The following is a 24,877-nucleotide window of genomic DNA, read 5'->3' on the forward strand; positions in this document are numbered from 1 at the left end:
GAAACACTGAAATCACAGTCGGCTCACCTGTGGATCCGGGTTTTCAATTTCACCTGCAGGAACTCTTCTGAACAGACACTTAAAAAAGATGAGTTTTATTTCCCCAGTGGTGTTTTTCATTCAGGAAATGCGGTTTCTGGTTTCTACACAGATACTGCGTTCACATGCAGGAAATAAGAGGAGCTTAAATGGGTCAAATCAAACTACCAGGAATAATAAAAAGTAATTTCACTGACACATCTCTAAGAGATTCAATAGATAGTTAGTGCAGAATAAGGAACAGAAAACAAGATAAAGGCCACAACATCACTCTGAATGCCCATCAGGTCAATCAATGAGCTTTATATATGTAACTAGATGTACAAACACTTCTCTGTTTCTGAGGCTTTTTGAAATATAGCAGTCTGTGCCATGTGACCACTCACCAGGAATCCCATTTCAAATCCTGCTAAATTGATTGGTTACATTAACAGACTTTTAACAGAAGGGGATTTGTATTGACTTACCAACGCTCTCTAAAGTTAAAATTGTCTTTCACATCTCGGACCGGAGTCGTGAGACAACATCCTCAGAACAAGGGGCCAGTTTTTTCTGCAATTTTACCTCTGCAACTTTTGAAATGCAGGCACTCAGGTAAGAAAATGATCATCAAATGAAATGTATTTACCAGGATTTGGGTCCAAGATGGGTGGAATTACTTTGGTCGGTTTAGACAGACGCTGAAATGTCAAAGGAAGTTGCAAAGTGACCGTAACTTCATTTTATATGATGACTGTTGTGTCTGGCATTCACTGCTTTGCTTCAGATGGTTAACCTCAGGCACCTGGTAATTATGTTACTGTAAGCTTTGTCACATAAACAATAATTTATTCCCTCCACTCTGCTTTTTTTGTATTCTGTTGACAGTAAAAGTTGGATGTTTGAGGTCAAGGTCCCCCTTAATATTCCTCTAATCTTGTTTACTTCATTTCCTCCCTCCTCAGGTCTCTGTTTATGCCTAAGTGGTCTTCAGATGTGCGTCTAGAAGGGAAGACGGCTATAGTAACGGGGGCTAACGTCGGAATAGGCAAAGAGACGGCAAAAGACCTGGCCGGCAGAGGCAAGTAGATGAAGTAAAATAAATATCATGATGATTTATAAGCAGTGTGTATTCATATTGCTGCTGTGTGACAGAGCTCATGCAATAATATCAAACAGAATGAGGTAGCTCAAGTGTGAAAGTTCCAAATGAAATAGATAAACTAAGATGCATATTGAACGGATACCGGTTTCAAGAAAATGCAGCAGATAATTGGCATTAGGAATATTGCTCGCCATACTGTAAAAACTAATATTTAAACTCCAAATTTGTTTTAAAAGTAAGCTTTGACTTTGTCAAATCTCAACAAAAATGTACATGAAAGTCTACATTAAGAGGTGATCCTCTCTGCAGGTGCCCGGGTGATTCTGGCATGCAGAGACATGGCGAAGGGAGAGCAGGCTGCTCGGGACATCATGAGGGATGTGAAGGGAGCAAAGGTCGTCGCAAGGCATCTGGACGTGGCCGACACCAAATCCATCTGCCTGTTTGCTGAGAATATCTACAACAGTAGGTGGCGCGCTCACACATGAACTCATTAATACAGATTACATGTTTCATAAAGTAATGAGGTCACGTTTGTGATCCAGATGAGAAGACTCTTCACTTCCTGATCAACAATGCAGGCGTGGCGATGTGCATGTACGCCACCACAGTGGACGGATATGAGATGCAGTTTGGAGTCAATCACTTAGGTATGAGTTTTTGGGAGATTGCTGTTTGATAAATGCTAGTCTTTTTGTAGGTCCCTGACAGTTGCCATTCTAATTTTCATTTTAGAAATGAATTATTAGCCTTCTAACCTTAGCTAAATAACAAGCTGATTTGGTGTCTCTAAAGCCTTGGCATATGTATTAAAAGTTGCCTATAAAAGGCTTTGTTTTCCTTTTCTGTCTCTCACTTCTTCTTCTTTCTCTCTACTTCCTCCCACGGTCTCCCTCCTCAGGTCATTTCTTCCTGACCTTCCTGTTACTAGACCTGCTGAAGCACTCGGCCCCATCCCGGGTCATCAACTTGTCCTCGGTGGCTCACAACATGGGCAAGATCCAGTTTGATGACCTGAGCGGAGAGAAAGCCTACCACCCCATCAGGGCCTACGCACAGAGCAAGCTGGCCAACGTCCTGTTCACCTGCGAGCTGGCCAAAAGGACTGAGGGTAGGGTGTGTGCTTGTGTAAGAGGCTATGCACGTGTATGTCGGACTGCTCTGTTCCTCTCTGTCTCCTTCCCTGTGCGTAAAAAACTGATCTGCATTTCTTTCCAGTGTGAGAGTCTCATGCCTCAACCACAACGGCTCTGGGTCAAAAACACAACGTGGAGAAAGTAGTTTGACAAAATAAAACTAACTTTCAAAGCTCCACAGAGAACAGCTTGTTTGTCAGTCTCACTTATCATGTAATCATGTCTACAGAGACGTGTTAAAAGAGAAGGACTTTTGTGAAGATTTAGCTTAGCATTTATTCGCCAACATTCTGATATTAATCATTAAATACTTCACACATTGTGTTTGACCTTAAATAGGCTTTCGTAAGGTTTTCTTCCTTTCAGGGTGAACACAACACTTAACCAGATAGACTAGCAGTGTGTGTTCTGTGGATTTGCCATTGACATCAATTCATTTAAAAAGCTAAATGCCTTCCTTTGCTGCAGCCTTAGGTGTGATGGCTTACTCTGTGGACCCTGGCATGGTGGAAACTGAAATAACAAGGCATCTGAAGCTCCCTCTTGTGGCCATAACCAAGGCGATCGGTTTTGTGATGAAGACCCCAGCAGTGGGAGCCTACACCAGCATCTACTGCGCCGTCACTCCTGAGAACCAGCTGCTCACTGGAGGATACTACAGGTCAGTCTGGAGTGCTGCATCAATACTTTACTTGTATGAATTTGAATCAGCCAAACCAACAAGCCTCCTAAGATGTCAGATCAGATGTCGGGTAGCATCATTGCACCCATTTAACCAATCAGATGTTAATGTTTGATCATAAGACTAAAAGCATTTACAGCTAATAAGGCTAAGATGAATGCATACATTGACTTTTCTCATGAATGGATCTAGAAGCTAAGATGCATCACTGATTTTGGTTCTGCACAATGGACGAGGATTACATGACGAAACTGTTTAAAACTCCAAAAGGTAATTCTGTCTGTGTCCTCTCCTCCCAGGGACTGTGCCCGTGCAGAGTGCTCCCGGGCAGGCCAGGATGATGGCACCGCTCTGAAGCTGTGGGCTGTGAGCTGCCACATGCTCGGCATCCGCTGGAGATAAACTCATATTCATATGTTCTCCTACAGGCTATGAAGCACTGTATATGAGCATACAGTTATACCCTTAATACTAACAGATTAATGCTGATTTACTCTGAACATGTGATAGGTGGAGGTGGCTGAGATGCTTAAAGGTTGGGGAAAGCAATGATCAGTAGCTGTTGCTAATAAAAGAAAGAATCACTGATATTCCAAACTTGAATTGTACTTGCACATTTTGTTGTGTCTCAGCTGATGTCAGCATTAAGCAATATATTCAAAATGTTGTTGTTTTAATAACGATTTTTCTGAATAGCTTCTTCAATAATGACCAATAATGTGTGTTTTGCCAAAGTTTTTGCCAAACTGATCTAATTTAATATTTGAGGACCTCGAGTGCCCAGTTAATAACGTTGCATTATTATCCTGATAAAAGCGTGCTGATAATACTCCTCTAATAGGAAGCCCACTACACTCTTATTTAGTTATTCATGAAGATTGTTATTGCCATTTCCTGTCGCGTATTAGTGTAACATACAGCAACAAACAAATCGATTGTATTGACAGCATGGATTTGCCATCAGTGTTTCGGGGTCAGCTCGGTTTGTAACTGGAGTTTCTCCGGCTGTGGAGAAATGTGCGGATCAATTATGCGTCAGCTGGCTGCTGATTGGCCAGCCGCGGAAATGTCACGAAACAAACCGCGGCGGGGTGGGGATGGCAGGCACGAAGTGTGGGAGGACTGGAGGAGGTGATTCAGTCTGGATAAAGTGCTTTCCTGAGGTGAATCTGTTGCTCCTGAGGAACAATGTACTGCAGGTAGGAAAACACACAGACCGGTAGCAGCCGGTAGGTGGGTGGCTCTATTAATAACGGGACTGCTAGTCATTTTAGGGAGGTTACATTGCACCGTGAAGTAAACCTGTGCTTAAATGTATAAACTGCGACGATTCAGATCGTTTTTCTTTGCTTGTTAATCCTACTTCCTACTTGCATGAATTCGTTAATTTGATGAACCGTTGAAGTAGCCACTCCCGTGAATCTGTTGCATGAGTTTGGATTGAGGATTTTCACCTTCTGTACTGAAGGAGCACGTCATAATCACACCCCAAAAATATAATAATACATGACCTATCACAGGATACAGCAAACATGCATACATGTATGTGCTTTAATGTAACCGAAATGTGTGTTTTCAAAAGTCACTGTAATCATCAATGTATTGGATCTGTTTTACAAAGTTGATTCTGATCTTAAAATATTTCAAAATGTCCTAACTCTTGTGGAAAATTCCTCAAAGGATCTTGTTTCTGAATGAATGTGTGCAAATAAAGACAGCCGATTACAGTCAGCAGAAGCAGGGGGGATTGGACACTTTGAATGCTAATCTGGTCACTGTTTTTATAATGTGTGTTTTCGTGTGATTGATCCAGAAATGTGTGCTGTTACCGCTGGTCCTCTGAGGAGAGGATAGATGGGAAAACAGTCATCATTACCGGAGCCAACACCGGTATTGGAAAGGAAACTGCGAGGGACTTGGCCAGAAGAGGTACTGTTTTGGTGTGTGTGTCCGTCTGTGTGTCTCTCTCCTCGGTGACATTAACGTGTACCTGCTGCCTCTTTCATTTTCTCTCACTTTCAAACTGTGACTTGGCCTACACATTCCACTCTTGTTCCCTGGAGTTAAGCACCTCATATGCTTTGGGTGGTCTTAAGCTACACATTGTGATCTTTTGTCCTCAACTCCACTATAGAAGCAGGGGTAATCCCACTTGTGTTCCTGTTCAATGTGCTCATGCTGCATACGTTTTGTCCGGACTCTCAGAAGCCTTAGATTACCTTTGATTTATTCCATGAGCAGAACAGAGGGCAGAAGGAAAGGAGATGCCAATATGGAGTTGTTTTCTTAACACTTCAACAATCCAAGTGAAAGACAACTGGCGGTGATGGAAGACAGATGATGCAGTAAGGGCACAGAGGGAGCATTGTGAGGGTCTGCTCCCCTCCCGAGCCAGACAGGAAACAAAGAGAGATTGGAGGGTGAACTTGAAATTAGTCTCAGCATGGCATCTACCTTCAAAAAACAAACCACTGTGCATTTGTCTAAGTGCATGCATGTGGTTGGTTTGTAAAAAAAAAGGGCAACTAGAAACCATACTTTTGTCCAATAATCTACCTTGTAGTAAACTAAAACGAGTATTCCGCAGAGCAACATGAGAAATGAATGGTGACAAAGGAAAGACAGGAACCATTACCGCCAGAGGAAAACAATAACACTGTGGTCTCCCTTCTGGAGAATTCCCTGTTGAATAACAGTCTCACATTTCAGTAAATGTGATTATGTAATGACATGATGACAAAATGATTCGATTTGCAATGATTCACTACAGAAGGCGGTTCCTGTGGGCGCCGTGTCAGGGCAACCAAACTGAATCACAACCTTTTTTAGTGATTCATTTATTTGGGTTTTACATACATTTACCATGTAGACACAGTGTAATGGTGTTGAATCTGAATATGCAGAGTGTGATCACATTTAAATATTATTTCCCTTATTTACACATTTACATTTACTGACATTATTTATGCATGCATCGAATGGAGGGTCTCTAACTTGACTCAGGGTAACCTTCCATTATCTGTTTGTTCCCTGTTTTATTTAATTGAGTTAACTTGGCTACCAGGAAATGTGGGAACAATTGTTTTCATCCCACATGGGAACAGCGGGGGGGAAACAAAGACACTGTGATGGGATGCAGACGCTGCGCTCCAACTGATTAATGGCTCTCCTCTAACGTAATTGGTGGGCATAGCATCTATTTTGTGTGCGTGTGTTGGGGGTTGTTGTCTATCTATTTGCTAGTTTGTGTGTTCTTGTTTGTGTGTTAGAGAGAGTGTGTGTATGTGCCCCTATTTCAGACTCATTAAGGGGATGCATAATAATTTGCATCAGAGGCGAATGAGAATGTCACGGTTCAGAGGCTCTTGTGTTTATGCGGCTAAATGAGAGGTTAGGGAACAGTAGAGGATGATCGAAAGTACACCAAGAGAGTTCCCCACTTCCTCCTTGATTGACGTAGGTAGCTTTGTGTGCCTGCCAGTGGGCTTTTGTACTTTAAGGTTTGCAAACTTCGAAGCCTTAACTTAGCACTGCGAAGTTTATATTCAGTATTTGTACTCTGTCCTGTGATTTTTCCTGAGGTTTAAGATGTGCAGCACAAAGAGAAAGCCTCTTGACAATACCAGGGTTCATATTGAAATGCTCTACCCATCTATCCATCATTGCAGGTTCTAAATGTGTGTTTTCTACAGGAACATGTGGTGCTGCGGCACAAATAAACAAGTTGTAGCTCTGGGAATTTACGGTTTCTCGTTAACCTGAGCAGTGTTTATTCAGACTGTGGGATGTTGATGGTGTGGGATGGAGAGAACTTGATATTATTGTCATAGGTTGTGATCTTTGGCCCTTGTTTTTTTAGGTGCACGCATCGTCATGGCTTGCAGGGACCTTGAGAGGGCAGAGGAGGCCAGGACGGATATAATGGAAGACACAGGGAATGAGAACGTGGTCATTAGGAAACTGGATCTCTCTGACACCAAGTCCATCCGAGCGTTTGCTGAACTCATCAACAAAGGTGTGACACTAACCATGATTGTCTTCATACATGGCACAGTTTGTTGTTCAATCCCTAAAATAACTCTTCCTCATGCTTGTGTGTTTGTGTGGGATGGTCTTTTCAGAGGAGAAACAAGTGAATATCCTGATAAATAATGCAGGCGTCATGATGTGTCCCTACTCCAAGACTGCTGACGGGTTCGAATTGCAGTTAGGTGTCAATCATTTGGGTAAGTCATTCTAGAAATGTGGATTATAAATGCCATGATAATGCACATCACAACAAAATGTGGCATGTGTTTGAGGGATTTAATAAAAAGAGCACATAGAGACAGGATGGATTTCCCTTCTGGAGAGGGGTAGAAATATTTTCTTACATAATAGTTGGTGTAAAAACCAAGCTGTCCAACATGTCATCCAGGAATATGAACCACAGTCACTGTTATCTCCAAGCTGTCAGTGTGGTTTTCTTGTATTGAACCATGGATTCCCTCCAAATGATCCTATCCTCCGTGGTATTTTTGTGACAGGCTGAGACGGAAAAGAACAGTCTGTGCTCGAATATGATCTCCCACACACATATGCAAACCACACATGTGCACACACACAGAGACACACAACTATACATTCACATTGTTTATATAACGAGAAACTCTGCTAAGGTCAACGTCAAAAAGGAAACAGAGAACAATACTAAGGAGAGCAAAAACCAGTTCCCACCGGATCTTTAAGTTTCCTATACAGTGTTCAAATGAGCACACTCAGGGCGATAGCATTGTGTATGTGCATCCTGAACAGCTTTTCCAAATATTTCTCAGTTTGCATACAGGACATTGTTGGTCACATTAAATTGACCGCGGTTAATCTTAACTTGAACTGAGCTGAACAGTTGACGGCAGAAGGCAAAATGAAAGTTAGAGCTTTATTGTACATGCAGAGCGTGTGGTCCATAAACTAGAATTATGACCTCATTATGAACAACATACTTTATGTTTACGATGACAAATAACTACGTGTGACTGCGGCATCACATGGGATCACATACTAAAGCTGCAGCAATGCTACCATTGTTTTAGCACTTAAACTTGCATATGGGGTTGTGATTGAAGTCAAGAGAGATTTACAAGGACAGACAAAGATCCCCGGAGGAAGAAACAGAAGGAGACCTGGTCCTCATTGTCAAGATAGCAAAAGAACTGTAAACCTGAACATCGATTCAGTCTAATATTGAATAAATGTAAAAACACACAACCTCCAAACTATTTTTTGGGATAAGGAACGCACCAGCAATATAATAATAATAAAGCTGTATTAGTGAATCCCTTTTCAAACACCAGGTGCCGCTCAAAGTGGTCACTCATCACCATTTAAAACAGAACCAGAACGCCTTGTTTCCACATAGATTTTTGTATACATAAGCAGGTCTACTGGAAGTTCATTCATTCCTCCGGGAACATCAGTGTTCTGCATTACCGTTGTGAAACTCCTGAGATGTACAGTATTTCCTGTCTGGAATTTGCCCCGAGTACATTGAATAATCTGAACTGTTGCAACAGATTTTGGACAGACCATATGGACTGTACTTCTTTCAATTCAGTTCGACTGTGTTGCTTGTCAAATTGTGTTATTGTATGGTTAGAAAGGAACTAGTGAAACCATTGTGAGTTTTAGTAACGCTGTTTTACTAAATATATGATGAGCAACATTTGAGTGTATGCATTTGGCTATGAACAAAATAAGAAATCCACCACAGTTTGTTGTTATGATTTTTCTCCTGGAGACAATATCCGTGTCTCATGACTTTCATCAACAGGTCACTTCCTGTTGACTTACCTGCTGCTGGACCTCATCAAGCGCTCAGCCCCCGCCCGTATCGTCGTTGTGGCATCGGTGGCCCACACCTGGACCGGGCTGCGACTCGATGATATCAACAGTGAGAGGAGTTACGACACCATGAAGGCCTACGGGCAGAGCAAGCTGGCTAACGTCCTGTTTGCACGCTCGCTTGCTAAACAGTTACAAGGTGAGGTGAGATGATGCATGACAAGCACATAAGTAAGAACATATGATCCACAGAAGTATGTTGTAGCCATGATGACTATGTGATCGCATTTAGGAAGGTCTTCCTGTGAGAAGATGAACGTGTTTTATAGTGCCTGTCAATAATAAGAGCCTTTGCTGTTGCTAAGAAAGGGAAATAGAACAAGAAGCATTGTGTCCACTCACAGTCTTATGTAAGCATGTCCATTCTTGCCATTACTTGGAAAGATTGCATAAGTGTTCGTCCCAGTTGATCTGTTCTCTTTCTGAGTAAGTGCTGCACTTATATTTAATTCTTTCTTTCACTTTAAATGAGCTATCATGTTGCCTCAGTCTGTTCATTCTTTCCGTTGATAAATGGTCAAGAAAATAACATCATATGGAAACACTGCAGTGTAATTGTAACTGTCTGTAGCTCTGGAGTACAGCTGTTATACAAGTCCATTTGGAGTTAAACAAAAAAACTTAAACTAATTTAAAGGAAATAACATTAGAAATCAAAACCAAATACAATGGCTTACAGGACTATTCCATTTTTCTATTTCCCATTGCTCAGCCACTGATATAACTGTTAAAAAGAAGCATATTCTGCACAGAAATATGTGTTTAGAAATGTTAATCACGTGTTTTGCATGTATGAATGTGATAGGACAGTATGTGTGTAGGTGACTGTGTAGGTGCTGGTTCTCGTGTTGCAGATACAGGGGTGAGCGTGTTCTCTCTGCACCCGGGGGTGGTGCAGTCTGACCTGTGGAGGCACCAGCACCAGTGTATCCAGGTGGCAGTGAAGATCTTCAGGATTTTCACCAAAACAACACTGGAGGGAGCGCAGACCACCATCTACTGCGCTGTGGAGTCCGGCCTGGAGAGCCAGACTGGAGGGTACTTCAGGTACACGCAGTAATTCAGCCTATTCTATTGGTCATACAAGAGCTTTCAGAGTGCAGGCCTCATGCTGCTTAGTATTACTACCTGCTGACTAACAAAAAAGTAATCATGTAGGCAGCTGAGGGTTTACTATTTTTTGTGTGTAATGTCCATTTTCTGTTCCTGACAGTGACTGCGCTCCTGCAAGGTGCTCTAGGGCGGCTTCTAATGATGAGATGGCCCAAAAACTGTGGGAGATAAGCTGCAACATGCTTGGCATCACATGGCAGTGAACAGTGGCATATAAACTGTGCAGGGAAGGACATTGTATGCTATATATCATATTTTAAAGAACACTTTTACACACTTTTATAGAGATATTAATGTTTCTGTTGTCAAACAGGGGTATTTTATGACTCAAAGTACAGAACAGTCCAAAAGTCGTTTAGTCACTACCAAGAGTACCTTTATTTGTAAAATGTCAATGTTGTTATTATTCAGCAGCATTGCATGATGAAACTGTCTTATTTTATAGTTTTGCTCCACATGGGCATTCTTTTTAAAGTCACGTTTTGAGTGCACATGGCGTTCTTTCTTGTTAGCTTGTGAAGCTGTCAGCTGTTAGAGACGTTAGTCAGCAGGATCTTTCTGTGGATGGAAAATGTCTTTACCTTTGCAAGGGCGAAAGAAAGTTCTGGTTATCCATTTCTTATTCATTTGATGTACATTTTGAGGTGGACAACTATAGGACTAAAAAATAGAACTTAAAATAACTAACATTTTAAACTGAATGAGTGCATGGAAAACACAAGGTTTACCCTTTAAGAAATGTATACTTTTTAAACCGGGTTTTTTTTCTCACTTGCTTCTGTAGCGCACATATTGTGGTTAATATTGAAAGCACTAAGATGACAGTTAATAAGAACTGGATTCTGTTGTATGTAAAGTATTCTAATGTATATTTATTAATCAGTAAAACACAATCCATTGATCTAAAACTGTTCATTTAACTGTTTAATTAAACAGCTGTGTATCACATTATCTGCAGTTTCAGATGCCTTCCTTTTAGCTGAGGCTGTGACAATATGTTCAATTAAAAAATATAAACCTGTTACAGAAGTAAACAGGATTCAAAGAACTTTATGTAGAAGTTGTGCATGAGTGAATTTATTAATTTGAACCTTTTCCTAGCTGTTAGGTTAAACTTAACGTGACACTGGAGGGGAGAGTTCAAAGAGATTAGGCAAGTTCACTGTATTCATAATAACGAGAGAGTCAGGGTCTTAAGTCTGAGAGATGTCACTCAAACAGATGACTACATTTCAATGTGATTAATGACAAATGTACATTTGTTGGAATCCTGAGGTCGAAGGGGTCGAAAAAGTACTGTAACTACAAATGTAGGACTTTTTACACATACGAATCAGTTTATTGTGGAACCAAGATCAAGACGGAGTGGCAGAATTGTATTTAGAAACAGTATCATAATCCAAATCACATGATGGAGTAGTTAAGACTTAAGGAATGTGGTATGAGCTAGTGGAGTGACTACCAGGAGTCCAGGACCAGTGCTCCCTCAATGAGAATATAAGGATTTACAAACAATCAACGTAAGGACAAGTAGAAGTACCAGAGTGTAAAAACACTGTTACAAGTTAAAGTATGAGCATCAAACACACGTAAAGTACCAACAGTAAAAGTACTCATTATGCAGATTCAGAATAATATACATTATATGATTTGATTTTTAATTATTGATGCATCAAACCTGGTAAAGGTGCAGCTAGTTTTAATGACTTTGTATCCTGCAAGAAGGTTTCTGAATGTTACTCCAAATGTTACTGAAGTATTATTTAAGTGTTGATTATATGTCTCCATTAATCTAAGTAACTTAAGGTATTAAATAAATATAGTGGAGAAAAAGTACAAAGATGCATGAACTGTAGTACTTGAGTATATCTACCTAGTTACTTTCCACTACTGTACGACAGTAAGACATTTTTTTTTACCCATGATGCTCTTGCTTTATTGTGTATGTAGACATCCTGGCCTATAGGTGGCAGTGTGGACAAAAACCACAAGCCCAAATGAACCGACTGATGACGACCGTGAAAACAGAAGCTACTGCCCATGCGCGTGTGAAGGCTACGTCAGCTCTTCTCAGACAAGCTTCCCACACGCTACGTGTCCTCACTCCTCTGACTGTCTTCTCTTTAACACGACCTCACAGACCGGTAAGCAGACTGATATACTATCAGATAGTACTATATATTGTACTTAAAGTTAACACACTAGATAATTTGAGCTTATTACGACTTGTATCTGCTTTTGTATTGGATTTACAGCTAAACTAGCATAACGTCGACAGGTTAGCTTTTCTTACGTTTACGTTAGCTAGCATGTAAGCTAACACAGCCGACTTCAAAATGTGTTTTTTAACGACAACAACACACCATTTTCAGCATACTGGTTAATATTTTTCGATATAAAGACTTATACGGTTTGTTTTGTTGCAATACTGTTGGGGGAGTAATGATAGACTCAGGCTGCTGAAGTCAACGTCATCACTCATCTCAGCAATCCGAGATTTGACTCTAACTCAGATTGTATTCTGTGCGCAGCTTCAACACCATGGATCAGGTTATGCAGTTTGTGGAGCCAAGCCGGCAGTTCGTCAAAGACTCCATTAGGCTCGTAAAGAGATGCACAAAACCCGACAGAAAAGGTAAGATATTGTTTCTCTCCATTTGGCCCAGTCTCTGTCTCTGTGTTGGCATCAGCTTTGAAACGTTATCATTTCGGTCCAGTTTGAGTTGATCCACATCAGCCTTAGCTGCTCTGCCTTCAGATTGGAATCCTAAAAGGTGTACGAGAACATTTGAACAAACTATACTTTGACTTTCAACCTGTAACATGCCTTTTTCACATAATGTACCATTACTATACTATCGCTTTTTTTTGCTAACTACGACACTAACTGTTTTTCCTACGATTATTCTGATTGAATCAAAAACATCATAGCATTTTCTGACATACTCTTACTATGTGTTCAGAAATGACACCAGTTATACTGTGACCTTTGACGTTGTATGATTTTTTTCACAGACTGCTATAACTTGTGTTGCGTTGTAGACAATGGCTTTTCACACTATCGATTTCCCATAATCAAAACCATTTTTGACCCTCCTACTGTAATTTATCATCCTTTCATTTTATGATTTAGTTTTTATTGTTTTGCTATTATTTTTGAAAGGTCTATGTCTTGCTTCTGTGTCTAAAATTATTTTTGCTTTGCCTTCAGAATTCCAGAAGATTGCCATGGCCACAGCGATTGGATTTGCCATCATGGGCTTCATTGGTTTCTTCGTCAAACTCATCCACATCCCCATCAACAACATCATTGTGTAAGTAACAGTAACACAGAGCTTATATAGATGGTAATCGCTGCTTACAATAGGGTATTTTGATTAATGTTGAAGTGTTGCAACAGATTGACGTTTGTCTTGATCAAGATTGTGGTTTATCCAAACACTATCCCTGTGATGATATCAGTGATGGTCCTTTAGAGAAGGAGAAAGGGACTTTGTAATGCCACTACCTCCCCAGCTTTTGACTAAATGATTTATTGGCTACTCACTGAAAATATGTTGAATCAGTCTCACTGAAAGATATATAAACGACTGTCCACCCATCATACAGTAAGGCAACTTTATTGTAGTCGCATACTTATCTGAAAATGACTCATCCTCTGTTACCTAGAATTCTTAAAAAAGCATCTTCTGTCACATGTGTTCACTGTGAAAGAAGAATCAAAAAGCAGAGGGAAGTCTTGATGAATAATTTAATGTGGGCCGCTGTATTTTTGATTATTTAATTGTAGATTGTAGCTTGATATGTGTATTTTGGCCAAAACCCAACTATTTGAATGAACAGCCTAACACAGGTTATACTTCACAAGTGGTGTGAGTTTATAAAAGGTTCTTATTAAGATCCTTTTATATATTCTGCTCTTGTCACACCGACCCTTATCTTCTTTAATTCATCGAGACTTCTCTGATTATTTTTTTTTGTGTTCTTCATCCACCATGATGGCGTGCACATATAGTTCTGTTGTTTTTCATAGTAACACTGGTGAGTAATACATGAATCCATTATTTAATGATCACTTTTATACAAAAGATGAGGGATAAAAAAAGTCACTTGTGGCATTCATGATTTTATTTTGAGCACACGGTATGTTGAAAGATCAACATCACATTCATTAAGGCTCCTTACAGTGTCTCCTACAGCGCAGAAAGGAAATGGTTAGTACAACAACAAAGCTCAATGGTTCTACTCTTCTCTTGTTTTCCCCTCTAGTGGTGGTTAAATCCTGGACAGAACAAACTCAAACTTCAATTCCTGGGGACGAAGATGGTGATGCATGGTGTTATTGGGCTGGTGTGATTGGGGACTGAAGGGATGACATTTTTACATTCTGTGCACAACAACATTTATATTTCAATGTGTAAATAAACCAAATAGAAACAACAACAACAGAATGACTCATTCCAGTATGTTTACTCCAGTTTGGTTTGAATGTTGTCTGACATTCAGATACACAACTTCACCGTCAATGTAAGGCACAAATAGTTTGAGGGCACACACTTTAGGCTGTGACACATCACACATTTAAAGGAAAATGGACTCTAGGTATCGTGAGGTCTGTCCCTGGAATATTCTGTATTTTCAGTCCTTTTCAAATGTTCCCTGATATCAAAAGGTTTTAATGAGGAAGCAGATGTTGGTAAGGCTCATTTATATGGTGCATATTTAATTTCTACATAGTGCATTTTGAATTTAAGCCTGCACAGTGACAATCACAGCCAACTGTAACTTAAAACCAGTTGAAAGTGTTGAGATAAATATCCTTGACAAAGATGGCAGGCACAGTGTTGATAAAACTAAACAATCTGTCTTTGGTTAGTTTGGAATTTTCTTAACAAAGCTAACCACACATTGATCAATCAACAGGTTTTTGGCCACATATAATGCTGTTTTACAACCTTTCCTTCATGCTTTTCAAGACTAACGACTTTGTTTGAATATTGCCTGCAAAGAAGGACGACTGTTGTCATTCCCCCTCCTTGCGGATACCCATGCTCCAGAGCAGAGGCTGGTCTGTTGTCAAGGTTACAGGCTTCCGGGGGTTTCCAGGGGCAACAGGTTCGTAGGTGTTGGAGGTGCTAACCAGCTTCCCAAACTGCAGGACCTGGTCATCTAAAGAGAGGAGATACATGATAGGTTTGTGCAGTAATGAGGGCGTACTGAGTAACATCGCACTTAATGGGTAAATTATTCAGTGGGTAAAATGAGATATTTGGTTTCTAGTGTCAACAGTTAACTTTGTGATGCATACCCCCTGTCATTGAACTTTTAAGACCCTGAGCAGTTATTCATGATGTTGCTTTTTGTCTGATAAGCAGAGGACAAGCAGCTCCCAGCCAATTCACTCAAGAGGACATCATACTGCGTCAGCGCAAACTCAAATCAAATCTTTAGAGATGTTTTTTTGGTAAGAAATGAACATGCTGTGTTATGCCTTATTTGGACAGAATGCACCGTTCCTTACCCCTACACAGTATTCACAGTTGTTTTTTAGCCAAAAAATGACATCCCTTTCGTGTTTCTCCATGTTTTCATCACAGCGGAACAAATTGAGACCACAACCATTTTTTCTCTTCATGTATGGCAGCCATTACAGTGTGTGTTGAATTCCAACAGGGAAAAATTGCCAGTAGGTTATAGAATACAACTTAAAAAATCATTTGCTCAAGTCTCTTAATTTTTCCACGGCTGTGTCACGGCCAAAAATGCTCAAAAACCACTGCGTATACTGCGTAGGGAACGGTGTACTCTGTCCAAATAAGGCATAATAAATACAACATGTTAATATATACCATATTATGGCTAAAAAATGCAACAAAAAAAACACTTTGAATTCTGTGCAGGGGTAAGGCACGGTGCACTGTGTCCAAATAAGGCATAGTAAAGCATGTTGAAGAAACTACATACTATTATGTGAAAGGTAGTTGGTGAGACATATGCTTCAATTACATAATGCCCTTTCTTTGTGCTCCATTGGAACTGAAAGGGATTGCTGAAAGAGCAATGAACCAACACTGACATCAAGTGGTCCAACCAGGAAGCTCAGCAGAACATCTAACTGGGGGGCAAAAACTTATTACCAGATCCCTGAATAGGTAATCATTTTTTTGCAATGTTTGACTGATGGAAATAAACATAACCTCACACATGAATACCTTAAATGCTTATGTGAAATACAGTATATGAAAGTTTGTTTTGAGGAATTTAGTCAATACACAAGGAAAATAACACCCATTGGGTGTGCTTCAACAGTCTGAAAGGCAGGGCTAGGATATTAAGGGTTGCATTTATTTATGCATCGTTGACTGGGAATACGCTTTTTTTAAAAACAGAGTGGAGCTGTTGGATGGTGTCTAATATCATAGGGCAAACTCACCAACGGAGATTTACACCTGTGGCTGTTTATTGTTAGCTCTTGAGCACGGCACTCTCAACTCCGGCTGCTATGAACAGTGAGTTTATTTTTTAGCCATCTTCATATTATCTGGTTTGCCTGCTTGTTGTCAGCAGGCTATGAAGGCTATCTGAAAGTGAGGAGGATCAGGCCTGCTCTAACTAAGTGGGTCACATGGACCTTTTCTCTTCATGTCACTCATCCCATATGTCCCATTAATCACTCTTATTTTCATTGTTCTGCTCTTCAGAATAAATATTTCTCAGATGGAGGATCTTAAAACGCACCAATTTGTAACTTCAGACACCTTCATTGATAACAGAGACTACATCATCTTTCATGACTGTAAAGGCACTCATTTTGTCCAGTCAAGATCAGTCAGGGTTCATCTAACAATACTAAGAAATGTCACATAATACAGATGGACATACAAACCAGAGAATTAGAACCTACGTACTGATTTCACACAAAGAATGCAGTGCAGTACGTATGAGCCTTTATAACATGAGCATGTTGCACAAAGAAGGGCTCGCTTTCAGTAACTTTTCCTCAGCTCTCAAAGGCATTGCTTGAACAAAAGTCCGGATCATTAAACTGCTGGAGTATTTAAAGAAACAATTTGCCTCCGGTCTCAGAACATTGGGAATCAAGGCAACTGTGGCGCATCATTAGTATAACAATATCTTAAATGAATCTAACTTCTTTTCCAATCTGCATAATTGGATGCAATGCATTTCATTTCTGGGTCTTAACAAATACAGGTTTTCTATATTAGATTCATTTCAAAGAAGTACAAATTATATTCACTTTTGAGCAATAAGGAGAGCAATTACCTACACTAACGCTGTGCCTCAAACACCGTGATGTGCAGTCCTCTTTGACCCAAATCAACACCTGACAACTGCAGTGATGCAACATCCTAAGAAGAGACAAAAGTAAGGAATTTTATGATTGGGCAAAAAATAGTTCTGCAATCACCTCACACAAATGTGAAAATGAGCACAAAGGACCAAGAGAGGAGAGGAACGAATGATCTGTCTACAGGCGCTGCACGCACATCAAAGAGAAAAAATACATGTTCCTTCAAAGCCCGCCCCATAAGCAAAGCATTGGCCTTGCTTGACTTAAAACACAGAGGAAAATAAGCTGAATGTGAGGTTACTCAATAATTGAGTGAACACAGAGTCTCAGTGTGTATGAAAACAACATCTGTGTTAAAGTGCCTGCCCGAGGTCCTCACTCAGCAGGGTAATGGGTTGTAAAGATGAACAGGGATTTTTAGGGGTTTCTCAAAAGAAAAATACAAATGTTAGAAGGACTTTATAAACATTTCACTTAATCTACATATCTGTTGTGTTTCTGTACTCTTCTCATTGCTGTGAAGTGTTTGGAGGGCTCCGGATAATTTAGCATTGATGATTATAATATTAAACGATGATGGAATAATAATAGCTTCTACAAACACACCACTTGTCACAGATATTGTGTTCCTCAGCAGGCTGCCACTGCTGCATTGCTTTACAATTATCACAGGATTGTTACCACAGCGCTCTGTGGATGTATTACAATCTGAAGGAGAGAAGATGTGTGGTGTAAATAACCCAACTGCCACCAGAGGCAGCAGAGCACTGCAGCAGGAGACACCAGGAGTCACGCTCAACAGGATGCATAGTGGCGCCTACATTACCCAAAACACATTATCTCCTCTCACGCACACGCACACGCACACACACACACACACACGCACACGCACACGCACACGCACACACACACACACACGCACACACACACACACTCTCTCTTTAACGTACAAAAGGCTTTTAGATGGCTTCATTAGTAATCCCCTCCTCAAAGCTGATGCCGATCAATAGCGGCCCCCGTTGCAGAGGGGACCGAAATGAGCGTCGCACCCTCCAGTGATAACAATGGAGATGTTTGCTGCCTGTAATTGCATTTCCAGCGCCACAGCTGAAAGGGCCCGTCAGCTGTAAGTAGACCATATTTACACAACAAATTACCCAGGAGAGAGGGTGGGCGAGCTGAGAGCCTCACACACACTCACACTGCAGTGGACAGGTAGAGAGGGGAATTATGGGAGCCCCTCTATTTCTGCCTCTGTGGTTATTTTTGTAAACAGGTTCTAGAAAGACATGATAAAGGTTTCAACATGAAGCATTTCAAGCATAGAGAAATGTGTCGAATTACCAGGTGATATATTCGTGGAGAAGAAGACATACGACCACGACTCAGGATGGAAAATCAATGTAATAAATAGACACTGAAACTGGTCTCTGTCTAATACTAGCAGTCACAGTAAAGTATTGAAATACATTTAAGTATCGCATGTAGAAAAAAGTCCCCAAAAAAATCTAACTAAAGCCGTCAAAAAATATCAAAAGAGTCGAAATTTAGCATTTAGAAAAACCTAAAGCAATGTGTAAGAAAATTCAAAAGTCATAGTACAGCGTGTAAGCAAAACTAAAATAGTATGTCAAATAGTGTTAGTATAGTATGACGAGCATTAAACATTCATAGTATGTTAATTGTAATAAAGGATGTTTTATTGATGGGAATATTTCACACATCACGCCTTTCAAATAGCATGGATGTAGTCCCTGTGACCCCTGGTACTCCAACACAAACACATCATTCTCCCCTCACATTATATCTGATCGTGTTTAGCATGAAACTGGTGTCCCCTTTTAACACGACTTGTCATCGAGAGGCAAATTGAACTCATTCAGTCAGATCCTCCACTCCTTTAGACTAGCGCGCTATCAAATTGCATCATGCTTCACAGTCCGAGAGAGAAAATCCTTTTCTATAAATCATGTTTGTTCAATACTGAGCTGTCCAATTACCAAAATGAGGTGAATGCATGACTGTGTTTTGCACAAATTCTACCGCACCTTCAGAGAGACTCCGTACATCATTGCAATAAATAGACTGAACAGAATCTATTTTTTTTTCAAGGACAGGAGAGTAATGAGGGAAATGGAGATATTTAAAAGGGCTGAGTCTGATATCAGGTTAGTTAAGCTAAATCCACCAAATATTTATAAGGAATATACAGTCTTCCTTTAAAAAAACCCAATACTATTCACGATTTAAAAAAGCTGAAATGAATGACCTATAAGCTCCCAGTTGTGTTCAGTTTGCATACAGATGAGGACTTTAGTTAATGCACAATTCTCAGTATTCAGCCGAGCTATATCTTACTCCAACAGAACACAAGGTTTGTGCTGGGTTTACCATTCAGATGCAAAACAACATAAGAGCCTCTTAGGGTTTTGTTTGCATAGTTGATTCAAATCCTTTTGGAGTGCGTGCATTGATGGTACTCCATGAAAGAAAGAAAGACGAATCATCCGGTGTGATGTAAAAAGTGCTTCCAGTTCGTGGTGAAGAACTAAAACCAACAATAGTTTTGAATCACTGAGCGGAAAAATGCTGGTTCTGTTGCATTCACTGTGCGTATTATATCATCCCCATTATTACTGTACGTGTCCTTCACTTTGTCCACCTGACAGTTTCCTTATATTCGAGGCTATTCATTGGTGATGACAAGAGCCAAGGCGAGCGCTAGCAGTGTTAGCACCATCTGCTGTGTGATGATAGCCGCTCCCATTAAATGTTCATGACGGCGCTGCCAGGGTTAGTCTAAGAGTGTGAGGTGACAGACGCTGTTGACCTTCAGATAAGAAAACTTGTCTCGGCTTCAGTCAGGCAACACACAAAAGCGTGGGGGGGGGTATATGTCATTGCTCATGTGGTATTTGATCGATTGGATGATGAGCTAACAGTGTCGTAAATGAATATCCTGTAATGAATATTTGAGTTTACTAAACATTATGCTAATGCATGTTTGGTCAAAAATATGTAAATGTTTGCACACCTCCTCTTGCAAGTCTGCAGCTCCACCGGGGGTACTAGCAGTAGTTCACACCAGGCTGCTCTTCACACCCCCCCCCCCCCTCTGCCCCCCTGTGTGATGTGCATTGCGCTGGAAATCTACAGATCCATAAATAAAACCATATAACAGCAGTTTTCCCTCCCGCTGCCTCACTGCACCGCTACAGAATACATACACTTTTCATTTCCCCTTCTCGGGGACCTTGAAGAGTGGGAGCGAATGAGAGAGGGAGGGAATAAAAGGGAAGGGGGCAGAGAAGTGGCAGCATTATTATGTAGAGAGGTACAGCAGGGGGAGAGAACATGTGTAGAAAGGGATATGAAGGAAAAAGCGAGACTGGGAGATAAAGGACGAATACATTCATTTCTTTAGACTGTACCCATGAAAAAAGGATGCACTATGCGAGAGTACGGGCAGAATGACATCACCAGGGAAAAAGAGAGATATGAACAGAGTAGGAGAAGGTCAGGGTTGCATCTTGGGAAACAGAAGCGAGCGGAGAGATCTTACAGTAAAGATGTCTTCCTCTGGCAGGGACTCTGGGTAAGACCTTACTGAACCAGGTTTGTCAGACACATCTATCCGTTTGACTACAACATAAATTACAGTGCTCTACCTGTGAAAACTGTTGTTTCCAGTGTACGGGATGCCGTGTGAATACTGAATTCTCAGGCTGCATGTACTGCTGAAGGCTGAGGATGCATCTTTAAATGTCCTGTCAACATATTCTTAGATTTACTGCTCCTAAATTCACATCAAAACAGGTTTAGTTTGCTGTATCACAACTGAAGAATTGGATCCAAATCCCTCTTCTCTGTTGCCTATCAGGCTGAGTTTTTGCACAGAACCAGACATCATGTCAGCACAACAAACCTCTCTAAGATGTTTCCATATTAACTTTAAAATAAGCCCATCTGTTCCAACAATGAGTGAACATACACCAACATGCAGTAAACCTGTATCCTCTCACACTTCCTTTCAGAGTGTTGCCAAAAATATGGACCATGCCGTGAAGCCCTTATTAAAAACACTATCTCATTTGCATGCCGATGTGTCTGTGAGGCTTGCATTTCATAAACAGAACATTCTCATTTACAGTGAGGGCAAGCTTTCTAATCTTGCCCAAAGTTTACTTTTAATTAAGATTTCTCAATTGCTTCGGCTCTCTGTGAGACTCCATCTGTGTTCACGTGTTTATTTTTTATGAAAATCCACACCTGGTTGTGTTGGAAGTGTGTGTCTATGCAGCCTTGATGTTACTTCATGGGTTATAAGTATCTTTGGAAAATGGATAGAAGGTGGTGTGTGTTTTGCCCCTATGTGTGTAAGGTTGTATGTTTTTGTTGTTGTGCTACAGTGATACAATCTTACATCATGGCATTACAGACTACAGTAGAGATAGAGTATAGTGCAAATCACAATGAGAAATGGCCTACAGAAATGACCAGCTGATATGGAACAAAAATAATGCAATATGTAATGCTAATGGTGCAGATGGACATCATGTCTGTATGTCAGGAATAAACCTTTAAGGCAATGTGAACAAGAGGTTGTTAAATACTGAGTAGCATGTCAATGACAATGACTGTCTTCTTTATTAAAACAGGACTGCATGAATCCTTTAAGCCCACTGCCACAGATGTGCCCAGATCTGTTGCATTTATGTAATATTGCATTTAGAAATGCAATTGTTATGAATGCAAATCAAGCTCTGGCACTTTTTCTGTACCCATTTTTCCATAAACATGTCGATAAAAATCGATGATGACTTAAAGTTTAAAATATTGCCCAATTAAGGCGTGTGTTTCAGTTTGTGTGCGTGTAAAGGTCCAGTGCTTGTTAGTGCATGGACCTGATGATGCTGAGGTTATGAGGGGCGGTGTTGTGCAGTACTAGCAGCTCATTTGCATATCAAGCTAAATGTAAATCTTACAGAGGAAAGCCTCCCCAGCCTCACTGTCATCAGAGAGGCTGACAGCGAGTGTTCACGGTGCACGGAAGTTTCTCTCATTTTCACACAACCACAAAAACACACTTGTAAGAAAAGCACATTGAAACAAGTGCGCGCACACACACACACGCACACACACACACACACACACACACACACACACACACACACACACACACACACACACACACACACACACACACACACACACACACACACACACACACACACACACACACACACACACACACACACACACACACACACACACACACACACACACACACACACACACACACACACACACACACACACACACAGCACAAAGACAAAACACAAGCAAATACAAAAAAGTTACATTCACACCCGCCCACACACACTTACACACACACGCAGGGAAGAGTTGGTTTGTAGATGACAGCTATTCAAATTTGTTGTTCATTGTGATCCATGTTAAGCCGAGAACATCATGACGGAGCAGTTTTTAACACCCACAATCACACACACACACACACCGAGCCAGAGGCCATATTTCAGCCTGAGTTGCTGCAGGATGAAGGCATTTTAATATCACGCTGTCTTACAGGGGAGGGCCGAGTCAGGAAGAAATTACTAAGGAGGTGTTTACGCGGCACGCACACACACACGCGCACACGCACACACGCACACACGCACACACGCACACACGCACACACACACACACACACACACACACACACACACACACACACACACACACACACACACACTTCTGTCAGTCACAGATGGAGACATATTGTCTCACTGACCTTCACAGCTATCACCATCGATTGCTTCTCACTTGTGGAATAAAGTTTTGTGGTGATTTAAAGTCCTCTTAAGCAGCCTTGGAGGAATTTCATTCATCCACAATAGCTCTTTACTTCTTAAGAGAACATAATCGATGGCAGTGCGAGACATTACAGGAAATGAGAGTTTAAAGACAAAACATAAAGCATGTGTTGGTCTTTTAAACTGTGGCTGCCGTGCTTCTTGACTGATCTGCACGTTGTGTTTCTGCACCACTGGAGCGGTGTGTGTAAGAGTCGAGATTAAGTGTTTGTTTATTTCAAAGTCCAGCAAGTTGCCGTCAGGAAGAATGTAACGCATCAGCAGAGACTTATGAACTTTACTCAGAAGAAAAGCTCATCAATCAAAATTAGGATATCATTCCTGACCCTGAAATATCAGAACTCTTTTATAACTAACACTAGAATGAAGTTTCAAAAGAAGCTAAAATGAGTTTCCATAGAGTAGATATTTAAGCAGCACTGTAATGAAACATCATGAGGATATTCAATCCAAATCCTTGACTTAATAAGAGGGCAGTTATATTGATTGAACTGTTGAAGATAATCCCACCGTCATGAGTAAATAAATTGATGATTTTAAGTTCAACACACAGGGCATAGACGCTTTGGAAGTACCGGAGACTTCACCTGAAGCCAGAGGTATAGATTTAATGCATCAGCTATTTAGACTGAGTGTTTACAATGCAAACCAGCAAATCTGTTCCAGGACTTCAGCTCACAGTCTACTTAGTTTGAGCTATTTTGTTAATGACTGCCTGGGAACATTTCATCTCCCAAAAGTAGTTTCCATAAAGTAGTAACGTACCAGAACTGAGCAACTCCACAAAAGCAATATCCATAAAAGCAAATGATCAAGGAAAATTCAAATATTAATCTATACCGAGCCAGGGCTTTTAAAATATTTGGGAAATTTAAAAGTCCAACGTCTGAATAAAAGGATATAAAAATGACTGAGCAGGCTTGTAGGGTTGCCAACCATTCAACCTTTTCATCTGCTTGCAAAGTAAAATATGTGCTAAACCAGATAAAAGTTGAATGCCTGATCGGGGCCTCTTAAAATGACCCTTAATTCCTAACATACACTCATAAGGGATGATGTTAGCTTAGCATAAACAATACAGAACACTAAACGTCTCACTGAGTTGTTATGGGATGAAAAAAGTGGTTTAATGAGAATACTAAATGTTTCATTGTAAATAACAATTAGCTTTATCGAGTTAAATATATCACTCCTTGCTTGGAATTCATAAAAAACCAATAAAGGGGCTTTAGTGCATGCTTATTAAACCCATGGTTACCTTTGTCTGCCCCCCATGGACACACACACTTGAATGGAAGAAAGCACTCTGCTGTAGGTGTGTGTAAGGGAAAGATAATGACCTTCATTTCATTGGTTTGTCACAGTCGTTGCTAACCAGAGATGAAAGATAAAATAATACAGGTCATTAGCATCCCAACTACAGTTCTCCGTGACTTCAATAAGTGATATCTGTGGGAGAAACGCTGAGCTGAATTTTCTCTCCAGCTCTGCAGCATGCACTGCCAAACTCTGAACATTATAATCAGTGTGAATAAATCCATAATGCTGGAGAGGGAGGGAGCGGCCCCCGATCTCCAAGTAACTGTTAATGGTGGTTGAAAATTCACAGGAGCACACACACCCACACACACACACACACGAGCACATTGTGATTTGAAGGTTACTGTGCACAGAGCGGAGCATGTCAGTGGTTTCAATAGGGTAACTCCTCTTTTATCGCTGTTTGAGACTCAATGACATCCCTTTACGTCAGATTAA

General features: G+C 40.6%; 4 protein-coding genes and 1 long non-coding RNA gene across 9 annotated transcripts in view; 4 read left to right on the forward strand and 1 right to left on the reverse strand.

Annotated features, from left to right (window-relative positions):
• The first annotated feature begins 403 nt into the window (after window positions 1-403).
• Window positions 404-3,544, forward strand: si:dkey-73n8.3 (uncharacterized protein LOC100150965 homolog). The gene is made up of 7 exons (XM_063912452.1): window positions 404-633; window positions 984-1,099; window positions 1,433-1,588; window positions 1,669-1,773; window positions 2,025-2,234; window positions 2,728-2,920; window positions 3,241-3,544. Exons 1-7 carry the CDS (start codon window positions 620-622, stop codon window positions 3,341-3,343), a joined length of 897 nt encoding a protein of 298 aa, XP_063768522.1. The 5' UTR covers window positions 404-619; the 3' UTR covers window positions 3,344-3,544.
• Window positions 3,545-3,981: 437 nt separating this feature from the next.
• On the forward strand, window positions 3,982-11,735 carry zgc:112332 (uncharacterized protein LOC553712 homolog). The gene is made up of 7 exons (XM_063912454.1): window positions 3,982-4,140; window positions 4,755-4,870; window positions 6,801-6,956; window positions 7,063-7,167; window positions 8,751-8,960; window positions 9,676-9,868; window positions 10,035-11,735. The coding sequence occupies exons 1-7, from the start codon at window positions 4,130-4,132 to the stop codon at window positions 10,135-10,137; spliced, it is 894 nt and encodes a 297-aa protein (XP_063768524.1). The 5' UTR covers window positions 3,982-4,129; the 3' UTR covers window positions 10,138-11,735.
• Window positions 11,736-11,866: 131 nt separating this feature from the next.
• sec61g (SEC61 translocon subunit gamma) lies at window positions 11,867-14,385 on the forward strand. Its single transcript, XM_063912460.1, has 4 exons — window positions 11,867-12,078; window positions 12,466-12,569; window positions 13,146-13,248; window positions 14,204-14,385. The coding sequence occupies exons 2-4, from the start codon at window positions 12,476-12,478 to the stop codon at window positions 14,211-14,213; spliced, it is 207 nt and encodes a 68-aa protein (XP_063768530.1). The 5' UTR covers window positions 11,867-12,078; window positions 12,466-12,475; the 3' UTR covers window positions 14,214-14,385.
• tpk1 (thiamin pyrophosphokinase 1) overlaps window positions 14,045-24,877 on the reverse strand; it is a 59,096-nt gene continuing 48,263 nt past the window's right edge. For all 5 annotated transcript variants that reach the window (XM_063912456.1, XM_063912459.1, XM_063912455.1 and 2 more), the window contains one exon: window positions 14,045-15,103. In XM_063912456.1, coding sequence (XP_063768526.1) covers window positions 14,958-15,103 — 146 coding nt within the window. In that variant the 3' untranslated portion in view covers window positions 14,045-14,957. The remainder of the gene's footprint in view (window positions 15,104-24,877) is intronic.
• On the forward strand, window positions 15,103-16,054 carry LOC134883940 (uncharacterized). The gene is made up of 3 exons (XR_010168357.1): window positions 15,103-15,127; window positions 15,310-15,398; window positions 15,978-16,054. It is a non-coding gene; the product is annotated as an uncharacterized LOC134883940 (long non-coding RNA).

This window comes from Eleginops maclovinus, chromosome 21 (genome assembly GCF_036324505.1).
Source record: "Eleginops maclovinus isolate JMC-PN-2008 ecotype Puerto Natales chromosome 21, JC_Emac_rtc_rv5, whole genome shotgun sequence".
Classification (NCBI taxonomy): Eukaryota; Metazoa; Chordata; class Actinopteri; order Perciformes; family Eleginopidae; genus Eleginops; species Eleginops maclovinus.

Excerpts from the sequence above, each read along its gene's own strand:
- si:dkey-73n8.3 (XM_063912452.1), top strand. Across the intron at positions 1,589-1,668 it reads TGCTGAGAATATCTACAACA|ATGAGAAGACTCTTCACTTC; the intron begins GTAGGTGGCGCG and ends TTTGTGATCCAG. Across the intron at positions 2,235-2,727 it reads GCTGGCCAAAAGGACTGAGG|CCTTAGGTGTGATGGCTTAC; the intron begins GTAGGGTGTGTG and ends CCTTTGCTGCAG.
- zgc:112332 (XM_063912454.1), top strand. Across the intron at positions 7,168-8,750 it reads GTTAGGTGTCAATCATTTGG|GTCACTTCCTGTTGACTTAC; the intron begins GTAAGTCATTCT and ends TTTCATCAACAG. Across the intron at positions 8,961-9,675 it reads GCTTGCTAAACAGTTACAAG|ATACAGGGGTGAGCGTGTTC; the intron begins GTGAGGTGAGAT and ends CTCGTGTTGCAG.
- sec61g (XM_063912460.1), top strand. The coding sequence starts at position 12,476 with ATGGATCAGGTTATGCAGTTTGTGGAGCCAAGCCGGCAGTTCGTCAAA. Across the intron at positions 12,570-13,145 it reads CACAAAACCCGACAGAAAAG|AATTCCAGAAGATTGCCATG; the intron begins GTAAGATATTGT and ends CTTTGCCTTCAG.